Source organism: Hemiscyllium ocellatum, chromosome 44, assembly GCF_020745735.1.
Source record: "Hemiscyllium ocellatum isolate sHemOce1 chromosome 44, sHemOce1.pat.X.cur, whole genome shotgun sequence".
NCBI classification, from domain to species: Eukaryota; Metazoa; Chordata; class Chondrichthyes; order Orectolobiformes; family Hemiscylliidae; genus Hemiscyllium; species Hemiscyllium ocellatum.
Window position 1 is genome coordinate 10,432,743 of NC_083444.1, and position 27,255 is coordinate 10,459,997.

The window sequence follows — 27,255 nt, forward strand, 5'->3', positions numbered from 1 at the left end:
ATGAGAGAGAGTGTGTGTGTGTGTGTGTGTGTGGGGGGTGGCAGGAGTGTGGAGGGTGGGGGTGGGTGTGGGGTGTGGAGGGGTGGACAGAAAACTCTTTGCTGATGGATGTCGAATGGCGAATATTTATAAAGGACAATCTGACAGATTCTCAGTTGATGATCAGTCCCTGGTCCTGAGACTAGCTTGGTATTCCAGATCTATTCAATGAATTGCAGCCATGTTCCCCAACTCCTATCACTCAGCATAGTGCAGACCTTTAGGTTACAAGTACAGTGATATAACCGCATCCGTCCCCACCCCCACATCCTTGTAAAATGGTAGAGTATGAGCCTGTCTTTGAAGTGGTCCATTACTGTTCCTACACTGAGTTCAAGTTGCAGTGGTTCCACGAACGTTTACATGCAGGTCTTTTTCCCCGGGGGAGGGGAATTGAACGTTAGAGGGCATATGTTTCAGGCAAGAGGGGCAAGATGTAAAACAGATCTGAGGGGCAGTGTTTTCACACAGAGGGTGGTACGTGTATGGAATGAGCTGCCAGAGGAAGTGCTGGAGGCTGGTACAATTACAGCATTTAATAGGCATCTGGATGGGTATATGAATAGGAAGGGTTTGGAGGGATATGGGCCGGGTGCTGGCAGGTGGGACTAGATTATTGTAGGATATTTGGTCGGCATGGATGGGTTGGACTGAAGGGTCCGTTTCCCGGCTGTACAACTCTATGACTCCCATGTTTTGGTCTGGGGCTATAGGTAACGATGGTAGAGATTCTGACTTCCTTTCCAACGTTTGGCTGGCTAGCAATTTTCTTCCCAGGCAAACCTCTCTTCTTCCATTGGTGTGAGTTCAAAGGACTTTGGTGCTCAACCTGTCTGGCTACACTATGAGTGCATTTTTCCTTGTCCATTAAGTCCTGGAGTTGGGGATTTGAATCCAGAGCTTCAGATCCTAGAGGCACCCACTGCAGCACAACAGCTGCCTCACTCCCTCCTGTATTGGTGAAAGGAAAAACCTTGGATCTACAGACCAGTAAACTTGGTGGCAATGATTGGAATGATGACGGAATCAAAACGCATCACAGAGAAGTATCTAGAAACTAAACTGCAATAGCTCAAATTCAAAGAAGGAATCCACGTTTGACTAATTCCACTGAATTTGAGAAGCAGTTAACAGTAAATTTACCCGATTTACAAGTTCATAAATACCTTCGATTCCACAGACCATTGACAAAAGTCACAACTAGTGGAATCAGGGGACAAATCAGTTGGAAAGCTACAAGACAGAAAACTGAGAGAAAGGGATGAGAGTAATTACTGAAATTCGAGGGTGAAGTGATATGCCACACAGGTGGGGTTACTACGTTTCACCATTTACCTAAACGGTTAGGGAACTGCAAGAACAATTTCAAAACTTGTGGAGCCTTCACGTTGGGGAGGTTTAGCGAGGATGCGTGAAAGCATCAATCAAATCATCCCTCACTCTCCTAAACTCCAGTGAAAGTAAGTCCACCCTGGCGGCACGGTGGTTAGCACTGCTGCCTCACAGCGCCAGAGACCCGGGTTCAATTCCCGACTCAGGCGGCTGACTGTGTGGAGTTTGCACGTTTTCCCCATGTCTGCGTGGGTTTCCTCCGGGTGCTCCGGTTTCCTCCCACAGTCACAAAGATGTGCGGGTCAGGTGAATTGGCCGTGCTAAATTGCCCGTAGTGTTAGGTAAGGGGTAAGTGTGGGGGTTTGGGTGGGTTGCGGGTCGGTGTGGACTTGTTGGGCCGAAGGGCCTGTTTCCACACTGTAAGTAATCTAATCTAATCTATCATCTTAAGATAACCTGCTCATATGACAATGGGGCAGCTACTTATAGATCATGGAATCCTTACAGCGTGGAAACAGACCGTTCAGCCCATTGAGTCCAAATAGCGTCCCACCCCATAACTCTGCATTTCCCATGGCTACTGCACCTAGTCTGCACATCCTTGAACACGGTGGGCAATTTAGCATGGCCAGTCCATCTAAACCTGCACGTCTTTGGACTTTAGGAGGAAGCTGGAGCAAACCCACACAGACTCAGGGATAAAGTGCAAACTCCACATAGACAGTCGCCCGAGGACGGAGTTGAACCCAGGGCCCTGGTGCTGTAAGGCAGCAGTGCTAACCACTGTGCCACCGTGCTGCCATGATGACGGATGACGATTGACTCCTCATCCAGTTCCATTTGCAAGTTAGATTTTGTTCCTTCCAAGCTCAAGAATGCTTTGTTATCTGTAACAGCACAGTTGATAACAGTGCAGGTGACACTGGATAAATTGATGTCACTTTTTCAGGGAGGGGGCGTCAGTGTTTGGCTGTGCTTTTTCAGCGCCACACTTTTTGACTCTGATCTCCAGCATTTGCAGTCCTCACTTTCTTTCTCTCTCTTTCTCTCGGACATTAGAACTGGGAGCAGGAGTAGGCGATCTGGCCCTTCGAGCCGTTCAGTAAGATCGTGACTGATTTTTTTTTTGTAGACTCAGCTCCACTTACCCACTCTCTCACTATATCCCTTAATTCCGTTATTATTCAAAAAAAAATTAGCTTTAAAAACGTTTACTGAAGTGTTGTCAGCTACTTCACTGGGGAAGGAATTCCATCGATTTACCACCTTCTGGCTGAAGAAGTTCCTCCTCAATTCCATCCTAAACCTGCTCCCTCTAATCTCCCTCTAATCTGGAGGCTTTACCCTCTTGACCTAGTTTCATCTGCCAGTGGAAACATCCTTTTTTTTTAAGATTAGATTAGATTACTTACAGTGTGGAAACAGGCCCTTCGGCCCAACAAGTCCACACCGACCCGCCGAAGCGCAACCCACCCCATACCCCTACATTGGCCCCTTACCTAACACTACGGGCTATTTAGCATGGCCAATTCACCTGACCCGCACATCTTTGGACTGTGGGAGGAAACCGGAGCACCCGGAGGAAACCCACGCAGACACGGGGAGAACGTGCAAACTCCACACAGTCAGTCGCCTGAGGCGGGGATTGAACCCGGGTCTCTGGCGCTGTGAGGCAGCAGTGCTAACCACTGTGCCACCGTGCCGCCCACTACTTCTATCTTATTGATTCCCTTCATAACTTTATACGTTTCTATAAGACCCTCCCCCCTCATTCTTCTGAATTCCAATGAATAGGAACCCAGTCTACTCAGACTGTCTTCATAAGCTAACCTCCTCAACTCTGGAATCAACTGAGTGAACCCCCTCTGCTCCCCCCATCCCCCCAACAGTGCCACTCCATCCTTTCTCAACTAAGGAGACCAAACCTGCGCACAGTACTCCAGGTGTGGCCTCGCCAGCAGCCTGTACAGCTGCATGCAGCATAACCTCCTTGCTTTTTAACTCCATCCCTTCAGCAATGAAGGACAAAATTCCATCTGCCTTCCCAATTACTTGCTGCATCTGCAAACCAACCTTCTGTGACCCAGGTCCCTCTGCGTAGCAGCATGCTGCAACCTTTTACCATTCCAGTAATAGTCCTTTTTCCTTGTACTCCAATCAAAATGGGCGACCTTCACATTTATTAACGTTGTCTTCCATCTGCCAGAGCTGTGCCCACTCACTCGAAGTAGCTATGTACCTCTGCAAAGATTCATAGCCCACTTTGCTCTGCTACTCATCTTAGTGTCATCGGCAAACTTTGACACACTACATCTGGTCCCCAAATCATCCATATACATTGTAAATAATTGTGATCCCAACACCGACCCCTGAGGCACACCACTAGTCACTGATTGCCAGTCGGAATAGCATTCGTTTACTCTCGTCAGTCAACTAATCCTCGACCCATGCTAATACTTTACCCGTAATACCACGCATCCTTATCTTATGCAGCAGCACCTTGTCAAAGGTCTTTTGGAAATCTAGATACACCATATCCACTGGCTCCCCATTGTCTACCTCGCTTGTAATGTCTGCGTAGAATTCCAAAAGGTTTGTTAAGCATGACCTGCTGTTCATGAACCCATGTTGTGTCTGCCCAGTTTCTATTGAGATGCCCTGCTATTTCTTCCTTGATAATAGACTCCAGCATCTTCCCCACTACAGACGTTAAGCTAACCTGTCTATAACTCCCCAGCTTTGTCTACCTCCCTTTTCACATTTGCTGTTTTCCAATCAGCTGGGACTGCTCCAGAGTCCAGCAAAGTTTGGAAAATTATCACCAGTGCACTTGGTATTTCTCTTTTATGCATTCCATTAGGGCCAGGAGACTTATCTATCCTTAGCTCCATTACCTTGCCCAATACCACCTCGTCTGTAATAACGATTGCTTCCAGGTCCTCACCCACCTTCACCCCTCTGCCAATTACTGGCCTGTTTTATTTGTAGGTGAGTTCCTGCTGTAGCACACATGCTATTCAGGAAATACCAAAATACAAAGAAAAAAAATTCAACGAGGACCCTGATTTCCAACAGAAATGTGAGGGCTTCGGAGAAGATCCAGAGAATATTCACAAGAATGGTCTGAGGGATGCGGACCTTCAGCTCCATGCAGAGGTTGGACAAGCTGAGACTGTTATCCTACATGAAGAGAAGGTCGAGAGGAGGTTAGATAGAGGTGTTTAAAACCTTGAGGGGATTAGACAGAGTTGAGGAGGAGAAACTGTTCCTGTGGGTGGAAGGATCAGGAGTCAGAGGGCTCAGTTTTCAGATGATTGTTAAGATGGAGACACAAGGAGAAAATGGTTTCTGGCGAGTGGTTCCGATCTCGATAATGCTGCCCGCCAGGGTGATGGTGGCAGCTAAAATGGAGGCATTCAAGAGGAAATAGAATGATTGGAAAGAACATGCAAGGTTATGGGGAGAAAGTGAAGGACTGGCTTTAGGTGTGTTGGAGACCTGGAGCCCACAGGGTGGGCTGAATGGCCTTGTGCTGTAACAGTTCTGCAGGGAAGCTTGTAAAATATCCCAAAGCGGGTGTGCAGGAACACCACGGTGGAAAAGAATCACAAAGTAACACAGGACTAATGAGACCATTACATAAAATAACGGGAATTGTACCGTTATGTGAAGGATAACTACTGAGTATGTCTCACTTTCTCTTCTTTATTCTTAGACCCTGGGACTAGGCCAAGAGTGGAAGGGTGGTGATGTGGCTCGGACAGTAGGAGGTGGCCAGAAAGTGCGGTGGCTACAAAAGGAGATGATAAAACATGAACCCCGGGAGGATCTGATCGTGATGTTTGTTGACAGGTAGGTTTGGGGGTGCCAACTGGCAGAGACAATTGGCCGCAGGGCAACCCTGGGAGAGCCAGTTGGTTCCTGGGTCAGCCCAGGAGAGCACGGGTGTCTCCAGGCTGGGGTAGAGCATCACCAGGCTTGTATTCCGACGTGAACTCGGTGCGTTGTGCATTAGGTCATGTGAGCAGCCTCTCCATTTTGTTTAACGTTGAGAAATGGCTTCTGTCCTGATGTTGCACACTACAATCGTACACAGACATGTACAAACAAACACAAGTAGTGCACACTACCCCGCGTGTGTGCACACATGCACGCACACACAGTTATGATCTTAGCTGATGGGAATACTGGGCAGTACAGATCCCAGAGTGAAATGTGGAAAAAGACCTTTTTTTTTTCATTTTGTTTCCTGAGTTGCATCAATCATCGAACAAATTCACAAGAGGTTACTGGTGTCGAGTCCTAGAGTCATCCAGCGCGGGAACAGACCCTACCGTCCTGTGTCGAACATAATCTCAAATTAGACCAGTCAAGCCTGTCTACTCCTGGCTCACATCCCTCCGAACCTGTCCTGTTCATCTACTTGGTGGGCGGCAGGGTGGCACAGTGGTTAGCACTGCTGCCTCACAGCGCCAGAGACCCGGGTTCGATTCCCGCCTCAGGCGACTGACTGCGTGGAGTTTGTACATTCTCCCCGTGTCTGCGTGAGTTTCCTCCGGGTGCTCCCACAGTCACAAAAATGTGCAGGTTAGGGTGAATTGGCCACGCTAAATTGCCCGTAGTGTTAGGTGAAGGGGTAAATGTAGGGGAGTGGGTCTGGCGGGTCGGTGTGGACTTGTTGGGCCGAAGGGCCTGTTTCCACACTGTAAGTAATCTTATCCAAATGTGTTTTAAATGTTGTAATTGTACCCACATCCGCTACTTCCTCAGGGCATTTAATCCACATGTAAACCATTTTCCTTGTAAAAGATTTGGCTTTTTAAAATCTTTATCCTCTCTATCCCTAGTCTTGAAATCCCCCATCTTAGGGAAACGAGAGCGACCATTAACTCTATCTATACCCTACATTATCTTATAAACCTCTATATGGCGGTCTCTCAGCCTCCTACGCTCTAGTGAAGAAAGACCTAGTCTGGCCATCTTTTCTTTATCGCTCAAACCTTGCTAAACTATATACATTTAGGGGCGCTAGCAAGTCACTTAGATTTCTAGATCACTTGATTTCTCGGGAATGTTGAATTTAAGCTCACTGTTCAAAAATGATCTGATCTTTTTTTAAAACAAAAGTTCAGATCAGTCCTTTCCAGAACTGAAGACTGAAATCCAATCTTCCTCAACCTTAGACCACAAGTTGCTCAATAACAACAAAATCAGAAATTGCTGGAGAAACTCAGCAAGTGCGGCCGCGTCTGTGGAGAGAAAGCAGAGTTAATATTTTGAGTCCAGCGACCCATCTTCAGAATGCAGTTTCTGTTTTTGTTTCAGATCTTCAAAATCTGCGGTTGGAGTCATAGAGACGTACAGCACGGAAACAGGCCCTTCGGCCCAACCCGTCCATGCCGACCAGATATCCCAACCCAATCTAGTCCCACCTGCCAGCACCCGGCCCATATCCCTCCAAACCCTTCCTATTCATATACCCATCCAAATGCCTCTTAAATGTTGTAATTGTACCAGCCTCCACCACATCCTCTGGCAGCTCATTCCATACACATACCACTCTCTGCGTGAAAACTTTGCCCCTTAGGTCTCTTTTATATCTTTCCCCTCTCACCCTAAACCTATGCCTCTCTAGTTCTGGACTCCCCCACCCCAGGGAAAAGACTTTGTCTATTTATCCTATCCATACCCCTCATAATTTTATAAACCTCTATAAGGTCACCCCTCAGCCTCCGACGCTCCAGGGAAAACAGCCCCAGCCTGTTCAGTCTCTCCCTGTAGCTCAGATCCTCCAACCTTGGCAACATCCTTGTAAATCTTTTCTGAACCCTTTCAAGTTTCACAACATCTTTCCGATAGGAAGGAGACCAGAATTGCACACAGTGTTCCAACAGTGGCCTAACCAATGTCCTGTACAGCCGCAACATGACCTCCCAACTCCTGTACTCAATACTCTGACCAATAAAGGAAAGCATACCAAACACCTTCTTCACTATCCTATCTATCTGTGACTCTACTTTGAAGGAGCTATGAACCTGCACTCCAAGGTCTCTTTGTTCAGCAACACTCCCTAGGACCTTACCATTAAGTGTATAAGTCCTGCTAAGATTTGCTTTCCCAAAATGCAGCACCTCGCATTTATCTGAATTAAACTCCATCTGCCACTTCTCAGCCCATTGGCCCATCTGGTCCAGATCCTATTGTAATCTGAGGTAACCCTCTTCGCTGTCCACTACATGTCCAATTTTGGTGTCACCTGCAAACTTACTAACTGTACCTCTTATGCTCACATCCAAATCATTTATGTAGATGACAAAAAGTAGACGACCCAGCACCGATCCTTGTGGCACTCCACTGGTCACAGGCCTCCAGTCTGAAAAACAACCCTCCACCACCACCCTCTGTCTTCTACCTTTGAGCCAGTTCTGTATCCAAATGGCTAGTTCTCCCTGTATTCCATGAGATCTAACCTTGCTAACCAGTCTCCCATGGGGAACGCCTTACTGAAGTCCATATATATCACATCTACTGCTCTACCCTCATCAATCTTCTTTGTTACTTGATCAAAAACCTCAATCAAGTTTGTGAGACATGATTTCCCACGCACAAAGCCATGTTGACTATCCCAAATCAGTCCTTGCCTTTCCAAATACATGTACATCCTGTCTCTCAGGATTCCCTCCAACAACTTGCCCACCACCGAGGTCAGGCTCACCGGTCTATAGTTCCCTGGCTTGTCTTTACCGCCCTTCTTAAACAGTGGCACCACATTTGCCAACCTCCAGTCTTCCAGCACCTCACCTGTGACTATCGATGATACAAATATCTCAGCAAGGGGCCTAGCAATCACTTCTCTAGCTTCCCACAGAGTTCTCGGGTACACCTGATCAGGTCCTGGGGATATATCCACCTTTAACCGTTTCAAGACATCCAGCACTTCCTCCTCTGTAATCTGGACATTTTGCAAGATGTCACCATCTATTTCCCTACAGTCTATATCTTCCATATCCTTTTCCACAGTAAATACTGATGCAAAATGTTCATTTAGTATCTCCCCCATTTTCTGTGGTTCCACACAAAGGCCGCCTTGCTGATCTTTGAGGGGCCCTATTCTCTCCCTAGTTATCCTTTTGTCCTTAATATATTTGTAAAAGCCCTTTTGGATTCTCCTTAATTCTATTTGCCAAAGCTATCTCATGTCCCCGTTTTGCCCTCCTGATTTCCCTCTGAAGTATACTCCTACTGCCTTTATACTCTTCTAAGGATTCCCTCGATCTATCCTGTCTGTACCTGACATATGCTTCCTTCTTTTTCTTAACCAAACCCTCAATTTCTTTAGTCATCCAGCATTCCCTATACCTACCAGCCTTCCCTTTCACCCTGACAGGAATATACTTTCTCTGGATTCTTGTTATCTCATTTCTGAAGGCTTCCCATTTTCCAGCCGTCCCTTTACCTGCGAACATCTGCCTCCAATCAGCTTTCAAAAGTTCTTGCCTAATATCATCAAAATTGGCCTTTCTCCAGTTTAGAACTTCAACTTTTAGATCTGGTCTATTCTTTTCCATCACTATTTTTAATCTAATAGAATTATGGTCCCTGGCCCCAAGGTGCTCCCCCACTGACACCTCAGTCACCTGCCCTGCCTTATTTCCCAAGAGTAGGTCAAGTTTTGCACCTTCTCTAGTAGGTACATCCACATACTGAATCAGAAAATTGTCTTGTACACACTTAAGAAATTCCTCTCCATCTAAACCTTTAACACTATGGCAGTCCCAGTCTATGTTTGGAAAGTTAAAATCCCCGACCATAACCACCCTATTATTCTTACAGATAGCTGAGATCTCCTTACAAGTTTGTTTCTCAATTTCCCTCTGACTATTGGGGGTCTATAATACAATCCCAATAAGGTGATCATCCCTTTCTTATTCCTCAGTTCCACCCAAATAACTTCCCTGGATGTATTTCTGGGAATATCCTTCCTCAGCACAGCTGTAATGCTATCCCTTATCAAAAACGCCACTCCCCCTCCTCTCTTGCCTCTCTTTCTATCCTTCCTGTAGCATTTGTATCCTGGAACATTAAGCTGCCAGTCCTGCCCATCCCTGAGCCATGTTTCTGTAATTGCTCTGATATCCCAGTCCCATGTTCCTAACCACGCCCTGAGTTCATCTGCCTTCCCTGTTAGGCCCCTTGCATTGAAATAAATGCAGTTTAATTTATCAGTCCTACCTTGTCCCTGCCTGCCCTGACTGTTTGACTCACTTCTGTTCCCAGCTGTACCAATCTCAGATCGATCTCTTCCCTCACTATCTCCCTGGGTTCCCCCCCCCCCCACCTTACTAGTTTAAATCCTCCCAAGCAGTTCTAGCAAATTTCCCTGCCAGTATATTAGTCCCCTTCCAATTTAGGTGCAATCCGCCCTTCTTGTACAGGTCACTTCTACCCCAAAAGAGATTCCAATGATCCAAAAATGTGAATCCTTCTCCCATACACCAGCTCCTCAGCCAAGCATTCATCTGCTCTATCCTCCTATTCCTGCCCTCACTCGCTCGTAGCACTGGGAGTAATCCAGATATTACTGCTCTCAAGGACCTCCTTTTTAAATTTCTGCCTAACTCTCTGTAATCTCCCTTCAGAATCTCAACCTTTTCCCTTCCAATGTCGTTGGTTCCAATGTGGACAATGACCTCCTGCTGACCCCTCTCCCCCGTGTGAACATTCTGCACCCTCTCTGAGACATCCTTGATCATGGCACCAGGGAAACAACACACCATTCTGCTTTTTCTCTGCTGGCCACAGAAACTTCTGTCTGTACCTCTGACTACAGAATCCCCTAACACAATTGATCTCTTGGAAGCCGACGTACTCCTCGTTGTATTAGAGCCAGTCTCAATACCAGAAACGTGGCTGTTCGTGCTACATTCCCCTGAGAATCCATCACCCCCTACATTTTCCAAAACAGCATACCTGTTTGAAATGGGTATATCCACAAAGACTCCTGCACTAGCTGCCTACCTCTCTTACCCTTCCTGGAGTTAACCCATCTATGTGACGGTATCTGAGACCTTCCTCCCTTCCTAATACTGCCATCCATCACATACTGTTGCTGTTGCAAATTCCTCATCGCTTCTATCTGTCTCTCCAACCGATCCAGTCGATCTGATAAGTTTCGTATCCAACAGCATTTATGGCAGATACAATCCGCAGTAACCCTTGAACTCTCTTTAAACTCTCACATCTGACAAACAGACACAGGGAGAATGTGCAAACTCCACACACAGTTGCCTGAGGCTGGATCTTTAATACACTGTTGGAATATTGTGTGCAATTCTGGTCTCCTTCCTATTGGAAAGGTGTTGTGAAACTTGAAAGGGTTCAGAAAAGATTTACAAGGATGTTGCCAGGGCTGGAGGATCTGAGCTACAGGGAGAGGCTGAACAGACTGGGGCTGTTTTCCCTGGAGCGTCGGAGGGGTGACCTTGTAGAGGTTTACAAAATTATGAGGGGCATGGATAGGGTAAATAGACAAAGTCTTTTCCCTAGGGTCGGGGTGTCCAGAACTAGAGGGCATAGGTTTAGGGTGAGAGGGGAAAGATATAAAAGAGACCTAAGGGTCAACTTTTTCACGCAGAGGGTGGTACGTGTGTGGAATGAGCTGCCAGAGGAAGTGGTGGAGGCTGGTACAATTACAACAAAGGCATCTGGATGGGTATATGAATAGGATGGGTTTGGAGGGATATGGGCCGGGTGCTGGCAGGTGGGACTAGATTGGGTTGGGATATCTGGTCGGCATGGACGGGTTGGACCGAAGGGTCTGTTTCCGTGCTGTACGTCTCTATGACTCTAAGTACATATCAATGCAAAGGCCATTTTTGCTTCTTCACAATCTACAGACTCAGAAAGTAACACCGTCTTATTCCTCTACAATCCCTGCCCCAGGTTACATTAATAGCTATGGCTTATATTTTAAGTTTAATCAAGAGACTTATTTCAAAAACACATAATCAAGAACGAACCCACTGTACCCACCGCTGCAGCCTTTCTCTTGGACAGACTTAAAACAACAATAACGTACCTGATTCTGTGCTGTGCACTTCGCCCAAGCGGGTTCCTCCAAGATTAGTTGTGAATTTCACTGTTTGTTAATTTTCCCAGACACACTCCGATGTCCCGCGAGACACAAATTCTAACAACAAAGGCGGTAACTGTGCAGGTTCTCTCTCTCTCCCTCCCCCTCCCCCCCCCTCTCTCTCTCTCTCTCTCTCTCTCTCTCTCTCTCTCTCTCCCTCCCCCCCTCCCCCCCCCCCCCCCCTCTCTCTCTCTCTCTCTCTCTCCTTCCCCCTCTCCCCCCTCTCTCTCTCCCTCTCTGTCTCTCTCTCCCTTTCTGTCTCTCTCTCTCTCCCCCTCCCTCTCTCTGTCTCTCTCTCTGTCTCTGTCTCTGTCTCTCTCTCTGTCTTCTCTCTCTCTCTCTCTTTCTCTGTCTCTCTCTCTCTCTCTCTCTCTCCCCCCCTCTGTCTCTGTCTGTCTCTGTCTCTCTCTCTCTCTCTCTCTCTCTCTCTCTCTGTCTCTCTCTCTCTCTGTCTGTCTGTCTGTCTGTCTCTCTCTCTCTCTCTCTCCTGCACTGTCCTCACCATATTTTACAAGCCTTCACCATGACACACATGGACACAATTTAGCATGTAGTATGAAAACCTAGCAAACACGACCTATCTTGGGCATGTGTCCAGGGAAGAGTGTAGAGGAAGCTGTATTCTGACGAACCTTGTGCTGGGGACAGTGTAGAGGGCGCTTAACTCTAATGCTGTGCTGTACCTCTCTTGAGAGTGTTTATTGGGGACAGTGTAGAGGGAGCTTTACTCTGTAACCCTGTGCTGTCCCTGTCCTGGGAGTGTTTGATGGGGGGACAGTGTAGAGGAAGTTCTCCTCTGTGTCTAACCTTGTGCTGTGTGTGTCCTGGAAGTTTGGATGGGGGATATTGTAGGCGGAGCTTTACTCTGTATCTAACCCTGTACTGTCCATGTCCTGCAAGTGTTGGTGGGAACAGTGTAGAGGGAGATTGATGTTTCCCACACTCCAAACTAAATTTATTGCGCACATTTCAGATCAGATTGAGAAGCAGTAACTGTTAGTGACACAGAATCTTGATACTGAATCAGTGGAAGGATGTACATTCCTGCCAGGTTTGACTGCTTTGAGCAGCTTATCTTGGCATCTAAGTGCAACTTGATCTCGTTACTTCCTGCTTGGCATGTAACTCAGTACCCGTGTGTTCAGTACCCCGTGGCTATGCCCAGTTGCGTCTGTGCCCAGTTGGTTTTCTCTAGGATCCCAGTGCCAAAATGTGGCTTCTGTTCTCAGCCCAAGGGCTCTTTTAACACAAAGAATTTACTCAGTCAGCGAAAACCCCTGGCAGAAATTTGAGGTAACCTTGGTGTGAACTTCTCAACAAAATAATTTACGTTGGCTACTGAGGTAGAAAATGATATTGACTGAGGGGAAGAGCAGCACAGTGGGGTTAGTTTGGGATTGATACTGGCTGTGGGGAGCGAACAGGGCAATGAGTCAGTTTGAACTGAAACGAAATCAGAAACTGTTGGAAAAGTTCAGCAGGTCTCGCAGCGTCTGTGAAGAGAAATCCGAGTTAAGGTTTCGGGTCGAGGGACTCTTGCTTTGAACTGATATTGGACAATGACAACAGGGCAAGATAGCGAATTCATTTAGATTGACACGAGGCTGTGGAGAGAGAGTAGGGCATTAATTAGAATTGGCATACGATTCATTGAATTGAGCAAGGTTCAAGGTTTGTGCGAAGATTTGTAGCTCGGGTGCTCGTTGTTGTGGTTCTGTTCGCCGAGCTGGAAGTTTTTGTTGCAAACGTTTCGTCCCCTGGCTAGGAGACATCATCAGTGCTCTGGAGCCTCCTGCGAAGCGCTTCTTTGATGTTTCTTCCGGTATTTATAGTGGTCTGTCCTTGCCGCTTCCGGGTGTCAGTTTCAGCTGTCCGCTGTAGTGGTTGGTATATTGGGTCCAGGTCGATGTGTTTGTTGATGGAGTTTGTGGATGAATGCCATGCCTCTAGGAATTCCCTGGCTGTTCTCTGTCTGGCTTGCCCTAAGATAGTAGTGTTTTCCCAGTCGAATTCATGTTGCTTGTTGTCTGAGTGTGTGGCTACTAGGGATAGCTGGTCGTGTCGTTTCGTGGCTAGTTGGTGTTCATGTATGCGGATTGTTAGCTGTCTTCCTGTTTGTCCTATATAGTGTTTTGTGCAGTCCTTGCATGGTATTTTATAAACTACGTTAGTTTTGCTCATGTTGGGCATTGGCTCCTTTGTTCTAGTAAGTTGTTGTCTGAGCGTGGCTGGTGGTTTGTGTGCCGTTATGAGCAAGGTTTTTTTTTGATGTGTTGTCTTTCAAATCAAATCTTAGAGCAGAGCAACTGTCTTCCTCCTGTAGAAGTTATTCAAGATCTGACCGCTTCTATTTCAGGGAGGGCTGGACGAGGCAGCTGCTTCCTATATTTGTCCCTATATCGTGATCACTAAAACAGATGGTTTTTTTTCCTCTCTTTGTCGCTTGGAATCTTGTTTTGTAAATTACCTGCTGCATTTGTAACCCAAACCAGTGACCGCATTTGAAAATAATGCTGCAAGGGGTTGTGATAGGCGATATAGAAGTGCAGGCTTCCTTGCTTTTAGAAAGAAAGAGGGGAATTGTGCGATTAGCTCGGAGCGGAATGCTAGAAAGCGAGAGGGGGTGGGGTGTTGAGAGTGTGAAGGGGGGATGCTGGGGCTGGTACTAACAATGTTTGGCTTTCATGTCGGTGAACTCAGTTGCCTTTTACCTGGATCTGTTTGAACACGAGTAACTCCGACACAAGTGAGCACCTATTCCAAGTTAAAATGAGTGCTCCCGAAGTCCCTCTCCAAGCTGGAGATGAGAGTGCTGTAATTGAGGAAGAGAAGACATGGCCCCATTCAACCCTTGTAGAATTTAATCGTGCATCTTCTCTTACTGTCTGTCTGTCTGTCTCCCTCTCTCACTCACTCGCACGCACACTCTCTATGTCCCTCACTCCACAACACAGATGCATTCTCTCTCCCTCTCTCTCCCCCCCTCTCTCTCCCCCCTCTCTCTTCCCCCCTCTCTCTTCCCCCCTCTCACTTCCCCCCTCTCACTTCCCCCTCTCTCTCCCCCCCTCTCTCTCCCCCCCTCTCTCTCCACCCCTCTCTCTCCCCCTCCCTCTTTCCCCCCTCCCTCTTTCCCCCCTCCCTCTTCCCCCCTCTCTCTCACCCCCTCCTCTCTCCCCCTCTCTCTCCCCCCTCTCCTGCCCTCTTTCTTCCCCCCTCTCCCCCCTCTCGCTCTCCCCCTCTCTCTCCCCCCCTCTCTCTCCCCCCTCTCTCTCCCCCCCCCCTCTCCCCCGCTCTCTCTCTCCCCCTCTCTCTCCCCCCTCGCTCTTCCCCCCCTCTCTCCCCCCTCCCTCTCCCCCTCTCTCCCCCCTCTCTCTCTCCCCCCTCTCTCCCCCCCCCTTACACTCTCTCTCTCTCACACACACACACTCACACTCACACTCTCTCTCTCTCACACTCACACACACACACACACACAGGCACACTCTCCCTCACACACACACACACTTTCAGTCTCTCAAGCACTCTCTTAGACACACACACACACACATTCTCTCACTTCCTCGCTCACCCACTCACGCACTCTCTCACACTCTCTTACTCACACTCACTCGTTCATCATTTGTTTCTCTCACATGCTTTCACTGTCTCTCTCACACGCGCACACACACTCTCTCACTCTATTTTAGTTTGGCTAGATTGATTCTCTCGGCTTTAAGAGCCTATTGAATTTATAGTGTAGCAAGAAAAACCACAACTGAGTCGAAGCAAGAAGAGACTGTTAAACAGGGTACGGTTTTGTTGCATGATCGCAATCAGCTGCAGGATAACACCGTGACCAAGGTTATGAGGAGATCAGTGACTGTAAGTCTGCATTCCTCAAAGTCCTAAAATGCTTTACTTTATATCCCCCGCCACTCCAGGACTGCAGGGTATCATCAGATTGGGTGGTTTAATGCAGATTCCAGGGCTGTTACCTTCTCCCACAGATTCCACATTCTTTACTGAAGAAATATACACCAACCTCAGTCTTGAAAGTGCCAGCTGTCCCCTCCCGCTCCCCTGCCCAGCCTCACAAGCGTTTTGTAAGGGATGTGGGGCGAGAGTTCCAGATCCTACACTCTCCTTGCAGCAAAGAAATGCCTCCTAAAATGAATGGGTAAATTAGCTTTCTCGTACGGAAATCAGTGCAGTGAAAAGTTTATAAGTTGCCGCTGACCGTGCCATCTTCAAAGGTACCGAGGTACAATCCTGAGTTACAGAGTGGAAAAGCGAAGGGGAGAAAGGTACGCTGCAGCCGTACACAGGATAGCCGTAGGTCAGAGGGACAAGAGGGGAAAGGTGAAAGACTGCCTCCAAGGGCTCTGCAGCAGCAGACCAGCGCAGATGGCCTCCACATGACCTGACTGCTGGACGTTACAATGCTTTGCACTGAGCCACTGCTGCCCTGCTTTCACACCCCCCCCCCCCCCACTCTGTCCACTGGCTTCAGAGGCCAGGCCTGTGTGCCCGAGACCGAGAGGAGAGAGAGAGAAAAATTAGATGGAGAGGTGCAGCAGGTGGAGTGTCCGACCCTGCTGCTATCTTACTGGAAACATCACCTGACATCCCCCTAAGCGAGGTTAAAAAAAAAACAATGACTGCAGATGCTGGGAAGCAGATTCTGGATCAGTGCTTTGATTCCTGAGGAAGGGCTTTTGCCCGAAATGTCGCATTGGATGCTGCCTGAACTGCTGTGCTCTTCCAGCACCACTGATCCAGAATCACCCTAAATGGCTTGAATTTGAAGGCTCTACTTCCTATCTGTGGATAAAATAATTTACAAACATACAAACCAGGCGTAGCTGCCTCGAACCTGCCCTTCTAACCTGCAGCAGATACAAACCCAGCTTCTCTATGGAACCTATTCAACCCTCTAATCATTTTATATACCCTTGATCAGATCGCTCCCTCCATTTTCTACATTCTGCTGATGTTCAAGAAGAAACATTGCACTAGAATGCTGTGAAGAGGCCCCTTGCTTTTCAGATAACGGTCATGGTATCGTCTACATCCACCTGACAGGGCAGAGAGAGCTGAAAATGTGTTGCTGGAAAAGCGCAGCAGGTCAGGCAGCATCCAAGGAGCAGGAGAATCGACGTTTCAGGCATAAGCCCTTCTTCAGGAATCAACGCCGACTCTCCTGCTCCTCGGATGCTGCCTGACCTGCTGCGCTTTTCCAGCAACACGTTTTCAGCCCTGATCTCCAGCATCTGCCGTCCTCACTTTCTCCAAGTGGCAGAGAGAGGCAAAAGTGTGGACTGCAGAAGCTGGAAGCTAGAGTTTAGATCAGAGCGGTCGCTGGAAAAGCACAGCGGGTCAGGCAGCGCCCGAGGAGCAGAAGAATCGACGTTTCGGGGCAAACGCCCTTCATCAGGAATAGGAAGAGAGAGGCAGAGAGGCTCAGATTTGCCCTGATCAAGTGGTGCCCTCATTCAGCTGCTGTTATCTCCAACTGCACCGCAAATGTGGGCAGCAGGGTGGCACAGTGGTTAGCACAGCTACCTCACAGCGCCAGAGACCCGGGTTCAATTCCCGCCTCAGGTGACTGACTGTGTGGAGTTTGCACATTCTCCCCGTGTCTGCGTGGGTTTCCTCCGGGTGCTCCGGTTTCCTCCCACAGTCACAAAGGTGTGCAGGTCAGGGTGAATTGGCCATGCTAAATTGCCCGTGGTGTTAGGTAAGGGGTAAGTGTAGGGGTATGGGTGGGTGGCGGGTCAGTGTGGACTTGTTGGGCCGAAGTAAGTAATTAATCTAAATCTAAATGGCACCTTGGATATTTGTCTCCCGGTCTCTGGAGAGGGACTGGAATGTACAACGTCCTGCAGCTAAGTTGCAAGTGCCCACCACGGACGTCCTGAGCGTGGTCGAAAGCTCTGTTTCCCCACCCACACAAGTTGGTTACAATGCTAGAGTCCTGGACCCGTGTAGACCTTCAGCTTGGTAGCTAGGGAGGGAATTCTGCAGCCCAGAGCCACCAGCAGCTGAAAGTATTGCTGCAACAGGAATGCATAGAAATTGGGAGCCTGGGGACATTCTCCAGGGGCTGGAAGGATGGCATTTGTCGTCGGGGGGGTGGGAGTGGGAGGGGCTGGCTGTGCACAGGACGTGGAAAGTTATGGAGAACATAGAACATAGAACAATACAGCACAGAACAGGCCCTTCGGCCCACGATGTTGTGCCGAACATCTATCCTAGATTAAGCACCCATCCATGTACCTATCCAATTGCCGCTTAAAGGTCGCCAATGATTCTGACTCTACCACTGCCACGGGCAGCGCATTCCATGCCCCCACCACTCTCTGGGTAAAGAACCCACCCCTGACATCTCCCCTATACCTTCCACCCTTCACCTTAAATTTATGTGCCCTTGTAACACTCTGTTGTACCCGGGGAAAAAGTTTCTGACTGTCTACTCTATCTATTCCTCTGATCATCTTATAAACCTCTATCAAGTCACCCCTCATCCTTCGCCGTTCCAACGAGAAAAGGCCGAGAACTCTCAACCTGTCCTCGTACGACCTATTCTCCATTCCAGGCAACGTCCTGGTAAATCTTCTCTGCACCCTCTCCAAAGCTTCCACATCTTTCCTAAAGTGAGGCGACCAGAACTGCACACAGTACTCCAAATGTGGCCTAATCAAAGTCCTGTACAGCTGCAACATCACTTCACGACTCTTGAATTCAATCCCTCTGCTAATGAACGCTAATACACCATAGGCCTTCTTACAAGCTCTATCCACCTGAGTGGCAACTTTCAAAGATCTATGTACATAGACCCCAAGATCCCTCTGTTCCTCCACCTGACTAAGAACCCTACCGTTAACCCTGTATTCCGCATTCTTATTTGTTCTTCCAAAATGGACAACCTCACACTTGGCAGGGTTGAACTCCATCTGCCACTCCTCAGCCCAGCTCTGCATCATATCTAAGTCCCTTTGCAGCCGACAACAGCCCTCCTCACTGTCCACAACTCCACCAATCTTCGTATCGTCTGCAAATTTACTGACCCATAGGTTGGAGGGTACAGATACATAGATAGTGGGTGTGTGATTGGTGTAGATGGGGATTGGGAAACTGGGCGAGAATTTAAAATCAAAGTGTTGCCAAAATGGAAATAGCCCAGGGCATGGAGGTGATGGGGTCTGGCTGTGGGTTCGGACTAGAGCAGCAGAATTGCTAACAAGCTTGGGAATGGTGGGTGGTGGAAGGTGTTGAAGTAGGAACTTGATGAGGTGTGTGCAGAGTGGAAGAGACTAAAGTAGGGTTGCCTTCTGAACATACTCTTGGAGCTTTTATCCTGTCCTTCAGTCAATCATTGCCAATGCATCCATCTCGTCATTCATTGCCTTTCCAGGCTGACAGGAAAACAAAGGCCCACTTGGATAATGCTTAATGGAGAGTTTAAAAAAAAGCCTCTTTTGACCCCTCGTTTTCAATAAGATAAAAAGCAATGTCCAAAGAAAATTTTTTTAAAAAATACACTTTAATATAACTGTAATTTTTCAAAAGAATTGGACATAACAATGTGTAGGGTCATTGATTCCTGAAGCGTTGACAATCTGACACCAACAAGGGTCCGAGGCAGTACAAGGGGTGGAACTCAGAGAGTGAAACCTTTGACTCTCCTTCCCTGCAGGAGAGAAGCACTCATTGTCGCTGGTTGGCAGAACCTCCTTATTCCTAGAAATCCTCAGGTTTAGCATGATGTCTGTATCAGAAAAATAAAGAAAATCTGGGCTCAGGACACATGTTGATCACTTTAGCAACTACCAGTCTCAATACAGATACAGTCAGTTACACAGGGCGCTGGGTGGGGAGAGGGGTTACTGAGTGACAGTGTGAGGGAGCTGGATTAACATCAGTACAGATATAGTCAGTAGCACAGGGCACTGGGTGGGGGAGAGGGGTTACTGAGTGACAGTGTGAGGGAGCTGGATTAACATCAGGAGAGATACAGTCAGTAACACAGGGCGCTGGGGGGGAGAGGGGTTACTGAGTGACAGTGTGAGGGAGCTGGATTAACATCAGTACAGATATAGTCAGTAGCACAGGGCCCTGGGTGGGGGAGAGGGGTTACTGAGTGACAGTGTGAGGGAGCTGGATTAACATCAGGAGAGATACAGTCAGTTACACAGGGCGCTGGGTGGGGAGAGGGGTTACTGAGTGACAGTGTGAGGGAGCTGGACTAACATCAGGAGAGATACAGTCAGTAACACAGGGCACTGGGTGGGGGAGAGGGGTTACTGAGTGACAGTGTGAGGGAGCTGGATTAACATCAGGAGAGATACAGTCAGTTACACAGGGCCCTGGGAGGGGGAGAGGGGTTACTGAGTGACAGTGTGAGGGAGCTGGATTAACATCAGGAGAGGTACAGTCAGTTACACAGGGCCCTGGGAGGGGAGAGGGGTTACTGAGTGACAGTGTGAGGGAGCTGGATTAACATCAGGAGAGGTACAGTCAGTTACACAGGGCCCTGGGTGGGGAGAGGGGTTACTGAGTGACAGTGTGAGGGAGCTGGATTAACATCAGGAGAGGTACAGTCAGTTACACAGGGCCCTGGGAGGGGAGAGGGGTTACTGAGTGACAGTGTGAGGGAGCTGGATTAACATCAGGAGAGGTACAGTCAGTTACACAGGGCCCTGGGTGGGGAGAGGGGTTACTGAGTGACAGTGTGAGGGAGCTGGATTAACATCAGGAGAGATACAGTCAGTTACACAGGGCCCTGGGGGGGAGAGGGGTTACTGAGGGACAGTGTGAGGGAGCTGGATTAACATCAGGAGAGGTACAGTCAGTAACACAGGGCGCTGGGTGGGGGAGAGGGGTTACTGAGTGACAGTGTGAGGGAGCTGGATTAACATCAGGAGAGATACAGTCAGTAACACAGGGCACTGGGTGGGCTGCTGGTGGGCATCCTGAATCCAGACTGACGAGAGGAGCTTTGAATTGCACGCCTAGCTGAATCCAGTGGCTCAGTGTCCAGGCTGAGACGGACAGGTTTTTAACCAGTAGAGGAGCAAAGGCAGGAAGGTGGCGTTGAGGATGGTCAGATGATCTCAATGAATGGTGGTGCAGACTCGATGGGCTGAATGGCCTAATTTAACGTCTACATGTTATGGTCTTCGGTACACAGTGAGAAATAGAATCGTTCTCACCAGCTTTGGAGGCTCCACGGTTTAGGTATTGTATTTTTTTTTAAAAAAACATTTTGTAGAGGTGCAGGGAAATTCTTTTCTTTGGAAAGAATTCTGCATTTTTTTAACTTAGCGCTTCTTGATTGTTTGTATTTAAGATTGAAGGGGACCAGATTTGTTATAATCATTGTTGTAACATGACAAACATGCCACCCAATTTGAACACCAGCATGCTTTCATAAACTGCTGATGGTGGTCATGATTTGGAGTAGCGCCGGTGTTGGAGTGGGGTGGACAAAGTTAAAAATCACAGAACACCAGGTTATAGTCCAACAGGTTTAATTGGAAGCACTAGCTTTCGGAGCGACGCTCACAACCACCTGATGAAGGAGCGTCGCTCCGAAAGCTAGTGCTTCCAATTAAACCTGTTGGACTATAACCTGGTGTTGTGTGACTTTTAACTTCATAAACTGCAGTACGATAGCGGTCAAATAGTCTGTGACAACGATCGAGTGAGGGATTAATATTGGCCACAAGGCAAGTGGAAGAATATACTTTGTATCTTTAAAGCTCCCTCTGCACTGTCCCCACTCCCAGGACAGGTACAGCACTGGGTTAGATACAGAGTAAAGCTTCCCCTACACTGTCCACATCAAACACTCCCAGGACGGGGACAGCACAGGATTAGATACTGAGTAAAGCTCCCTCTACACTGTCCACATCAAACACTCCCAGGACGGGGACAGCGCAGGGTTAGATACAGAGTAAAGCTCCCACTACACTGTCCCCCCATCAAACACTCCCAGGACAAGGACAGCACGGGGTTAGATACTGAGTAAAGCTTTCTCTACACTGTCCCCCCCCCCATCAAACACTCCCAGGACAGGGACAGCATGGGGTTAGATAATGGGTAAAGCTCCCTCTACACTATCCCCCATCAAACACTCCCAGGGACAGGGACAGCACAGGGTTAGATACTGTGTAAAGCTCCCTCTACACTGTCCCCCCATCAAACACTCCCAGGGACAGGGACAGCACAGGGTTAGATACTGAGTAAAGCTCCCTCTATAATGTCCCCCCATCAAACACTCCCAGGATAGGGACAGCACGTGGTTAGGTACTGAGTAAAGCTCCCTCTACACTGTCCCCATCAAACACTCCCAGGACAGGGACAGCACGGGGTCAGATACAGAGTAAAGCTCCCTCGACACTGTCCCCCCCCCATCAAACACTCCCAGGACAGGGACAGCATGGGGTTAGATACTGAGTAAAGCTCCCTCTATAATGTCCCCCCATCAAACACTCCCAGGATAGGGACAGCACGTGGTTAGGTACTGAGTAAAGCTCCCTCTACACTGTCCACATCAAACACTCCCAGGACAGGGACAGCACGGGGTTAGATACAGACTAAAGCTCCCACTACCGTGCCCTAGGTTTGTTGATGAGAAATTTGTGGTAAACTGTCCAAGCCCATACTGGAGAACAGGCAGTTGGCCCCTGACTGGATTAGGCCTCAGGCAGAGAGAGTGGAATTGGGACTCTTGGGGAATCTTGACCTGCAGTTGATGTCAGAAACAAACAGTGCATCGTTCTTTAAAGAAAAGGTCGTTATTTAGTAATCTTATCGAGATTTCTGTGTAAAATTATACCATTTTCCCTAACTGTGACACTGGACTCTGAAACCATGGGAACCAGTACCCACAATTGTTTACAGTGAATGGGTTGGTTTATTTGTTCTAGGTTTGTAATAGGATACAAGGTACGAGAACAAGGCGAGTTCACATCTGTAGCCAAGGAAGGAATTGAACCCTCTTCACCAGTTCTTTGGTCTTACTTAAGTGGGATTGGTTCTTGTCCTACTTAACATTCCCCCTCTCCACTCGTAAGCTGAAAGCTTTATCTATCTCTTCCACGGGATGTGTGTTGCGCTGGCGAGGCTAGCACTCGTTGGCTGTCCTTAGTTGTTTTTTGTCATTCTTGGTCCTTTTGGAAGGTGGTTAGAAATCAACCACATTTTTGTGGGTCTGGAGTCACGTGTAGGCTGTGTATTGTAATACAGATTTACTTCCCTAAAGGGCATTAGTGAGCTAGATTAGGTTTTACAGAAATTGATGGTAGTCATCATTATCACCGTTTGTGAGAGGAGCATTGAACTTCAGGTTTTTTAAAGTTGAATTTGAATTCCGCCAGTTGCCATGGAGAGGTGTGAACCCAGGTCCCTACAGCATTAGCCCTAGGCCTCTGGTTTAGTAGTTGTGATGTTGCCATGTGGGTATCAGCATTCTCTTCCACATTAGGCCTCAGCACTTCATAAGGAGGTGCCAACCAGACCAGCCCGTGGTCACCCAGCAGCCACACCCCCCTCTGAATCCAAAGTCACGGGTTTGAATTCCATTCCACATGTTTGAGGGGGTGCTGCACTATCAGAGGAACCACTGTGAGGTTAAATCTGGGACCTTTCAAGATAGGCAAGATTCACTAAGGCAGCAGCGTATTTACAGTTTAGTTCGGGGAATAAATCTTGGTCCAACGACCACGGGGAGAGCAATGGCCGAGTGGTATTATTGCTAGACTATTAAGAATCTGGAATTAAGAGTCTAATGATAACCATGAAACCGTTATCAATTGTCAGCAAAAACCCAACTGCTTCTCTAATGTCCTTTTATGGAAGGAAATCTGCTGTCATTACTTGGTCTGGCCTACATGTGACTCCAGACCCACAGAAATGTGGTTAACTCTTAACTTCCCTCTGGGCAAGTAGGGACGGACAGTAAATGCTGGCCTAGCCAGCGATGTCCATATCACATGAGTGAACAAACAAAAATTCCAACCACTGAACAGCTTTCCCCCCTCCCATGAAGGCAAGCATGCAGGTACAGCAGGTAGTGAAGAAGGCTAATAGCATGCTGGCCTTCATAACAAGAGGGATTGACTATAGAAGCAAAGAGGTGCTTCTGCAGCTGTACAGGGCCCTGGTGAGACCACACCTGGAGTATCGTGTGCAGTTCTGGTCTCCAAATTTGAGGAAAGACATTCTGGCTATTGAGGGAGTGCAGCATAAGTTCACGAGGTCAATTCCTGGAATGGCGGGATTACCTTACACTGAAAAACTGAAGCGACTGGGCTTGTATACCCTTGAGTTTAGAAGACTGAGAGGAGATTGAGACATATAAGATTATGAAAGGATTGGACACTCTGGAGGCAGGAAACATGTTCCCGCTGTTGGGTGAGTGCCGAACCAGAGGACACAGCTTAAAAATACAGGGGAGACCATTTAGGACAGAGATGAGGAGAAACGTCTTCACCCAGAGAGTGGGGGCTGTGTGGAATGCTCTGCCCCAGAGGGCAGTGGAGGCCCAGTCTCTGGATTCATTTAAGAAAGAGTTGGATAGAGCTCTCAAAGATAGTGGGATCAAGGGTTATGGAGATAAGGCAGGAAGAGGATACTAATTAGGAATGATCAGCCATGATCATATTGAATGGCGGTGCAGGCTCGAAGGGCAGAATGGCCTACTCCTGCACCTATTGTCTATTGTCTCCCGATTCCTATTGACCCCCAGTTTTGCAAAGGACTCCTTGATGCCACACTCAATAGAATGCTCTGTTGATGTCGAGAGAATCCACTTTACCTTTCCTCCGGAGTCCAGCTCTATTGTTCGTGCTTGGAACAAAGTGCATGAGGGAGAAAGGGATAGAAAGATATGTTGATAGGGTGAGATTACCAAGGTATGGGAAGAGGCCCCTCAGGAGCCTAAACACCAGCGTGAAGGGCTTTTGCCCGAAACGTCGATTTCGCTGCTCGTTGGATGCTACCTGAACTGCTGTGCTCTTCCAGCACCACTGATCCAGATCCAGCCTGGAACAGATGAGCTTACTGGCTTGTTTCTGTGATTTTAAGTTTGATATTTGTCACAGTTTTGTCTCGTCTCTTGCTAATGATGTCAACGATGGACTTCTCCCCCCCATCTTGCCCCTACAGTTACGATGTCATCTTTGCCGGCTCTCCCCTGGAACTGCTGAAGAAGTTCGTACTGTTTAATCACCAGGTGGTCTTCGCTGCAGAAGGATTTATCTGGCCGGATGAGGCCCTGGCGGATAAGTATCCACCTGTCCGTAACGGGAAGCGATACCTCAATTCCGGAGGTAAGATTTTATTTTTGGCTCTTTTCCCCTTCCCAACCCTCTGAAAGTTGTCTCTGTACAAGTGCATCAATTTCAAGACCATAAGACATAGGAGTGGAAGTAAGGCCATTCGGCCCAGCGAGTCCACCCCGCCATTCAATCATGGCTGAGGGCATTTCAACTCCACTTACCCGCATTCTCCCCGTAGCCCTTAATTCCTCGAGACATCAAGAATCCATCAATCTCTGCCTTGAAGACATTTAGCGTCCCGGCCTCCACTGCACTCTGTGGCAATGAATTCCACAGGCCCACCACTCTCGGGCTGAAGAAATGTCTCCGCATTTCTGTTCTGAATTGACCCCCCTCTAATTCTAAGGCTGTGTCCACGGGTCCTAGTCTCCTCGCCTAACGGAAACAATTTCCTAGCGTCCACCCTTTCCAAGCCATGTATTATCTTGTACATCTCTATTAAGTCTCCCCTTAATCTTCTGAACTCCAATGAATACAATCCTAGGATCCTCAACCGTTCCTCGTATGTTAGACCAACCATTCCAGGGATCATCCGCTGGACATGTTCCAGTGCCAGTGTGTCCTTCCTGAGGTGTGGGGACCAAAACTGGACACAGTACTCCAAATGGGGCCTAACCAGAGCTTTATAAAGTCTCAGTAGCACAACGGTGCTTTTATATTCCTTTTATAAAATGAACCTGCGGGATGTTTGATTTTAATACCAAAATGCACAACTATCAACTTTAATACCAACAAATAAATCCCTTGGTAGCTTTCTTTTCAATTTATCGAGATTGCATTAGGATACAAATTCTCCCACCTGTACATGTCTGTGTTTTATGTGGGTGATACTGAAGCTACAGAGGAGACCCATATACATTCCCTGCTTCATAGTTACCTGGAGGAGGAAGTGAGGTCTGCAGATGCTGGAGATCAGAGTGGAAAATGTGTCGCTGGAAAAGCGCTGCAGGTCAGGCAGCATCCAAGGAGCAGGAGATTCGACGTTTCGGGATTCCTGATGAAGGGCTTATGCCCGAAACGTCGAATCTCCTGCTCCTTGGATGCTGCCTGACCTGCTGCGCTTTTCCAGCAACACATTTTCATAGTTACCTGGGCTACTAATGAGAACGCGGTGGTGGACCGTCATCCTGGGGCTGGTTTGGGTTGAGATATACATACATTTCTAAGATGATGCAAGGGTTAGACCATTTTCCATTCCCGAGGCGATGGGTTTGGAGAGGGATTCATCATCATTTTGTTTAGTTCCTTGGGTTTACCATTTTTAAAATTTGCCTTAGTCATTGCATGGTTGCAAGTGGGGGGGTGTGGTTCATGGATATTGTGATGCAAAGGATATCCCAATAGATGAAGGGCATTATCCTGTCGCAAAGACAGGATAAAAGAGAGAACATATTTAACCTGGACTGCTTTGGTACAGTGGGATTAGATTAGATTACTTACAGTGTGGAAACAAACAGGCCCTTCGGCCCAACAAGTCCACACCGACCCGCTGAAGCGCAACCCACCCATACCCCTACATTTACCCCTTACCTAACACTATGGGCAATTTAGCATGGCCAATTCACCTGACCCACACATCTTTGGACTGTGGGAGGAAACCGGAGCACCCGGAGGAAACCCACGCAGACACGGGGAAAATGTGCAAACTCCACACAGTCAGTCGCCTGAGGCGGGAATTGAACCCGGGTCTCAGGCAGCAGTACCACCTGTGCCACCGTGCCGCCCACATCTGAATGCCCTTCCACCCGAATCAAAGGGTGTTAATCTTCTAATACTGCAAATAATGGGGAAGGCGATGAGATGTTGGGCTTTATTGCAAAAGGGGGATGGAGTATGAATGTAAGGAAGCCTTGCTGGGACTTTGTTCCAGGGCTGTGGTAAAAGGCACATCTTTAGTGTCAAATGCGATTTGTGTCTCCTTAATTAGGAAACGTGTACTAGCAGCGGTTCACAGAAGGCTCACTTAGGGCTGATTCCTGGGTTGAAGGGCTTGTCTGATGAGGAAAGGTTAAGCAGGTTGAGCTCATATTCATTGGAGTTGAGAAGAATGAGGTGTCATTTAAATATATAAGATTCTGAGGGGTCTTGACAGGACAGACACTGAGAGAATGTTTCTCCCAATGCCAGGGGTCAGTTTTTTTTTAGCCTTGAGGGCTCTTGACATTTTATGAAGGGCTGTTCTTTGACTTTGACAGCTTTATTTGTCGGATTTTCATGGGATCCCTTTTCGTATTTCCCTTCGCTCTTTTATTAATTGAAGCAATCCTGTCGTAAACATTACTTTCTACGTTTGTGTTGACTTGGATTCACACAGAAGTAGAAGAATTCATCAAAACCCTCAACAGTCATTGCCTTCCATTAAACTTAAAGCCACGACACACAAGAAAAAAACTTTTAATTTCCTAAAGTCCACAGGATTTGAAAATCCTT

General features: G+C 47.9%; 1 protein-coding gene across 1 annotated transcript in view; it reads left to right on the forward strand.

Moving 5' to 3' along the window:
* The window catches only part of plod3 (procollagen-lysine, 2-oxoglutarate 5-dioxygenase 3), a 141,355-nt gene that overhangs the window by 59,568 nt on the left and 54,532 nt on the right, over window positions 1-27,255 (forward strand). Inside the window, exons 3-4 of the mRNA XM_060854588.1 lie at window positions 5,087-5,223; window positions 24,653-24,816. Of these exons, the coding sequence (XP_060710571.1) occupies window positions 5,087-5,223; window positions 24,653-24,816 (301 nt within the window). The remainder of the gene's footprint in view (window positions 1-5,086; window positions 5,224-24,652; window positions 24,817-27,255) is intronic.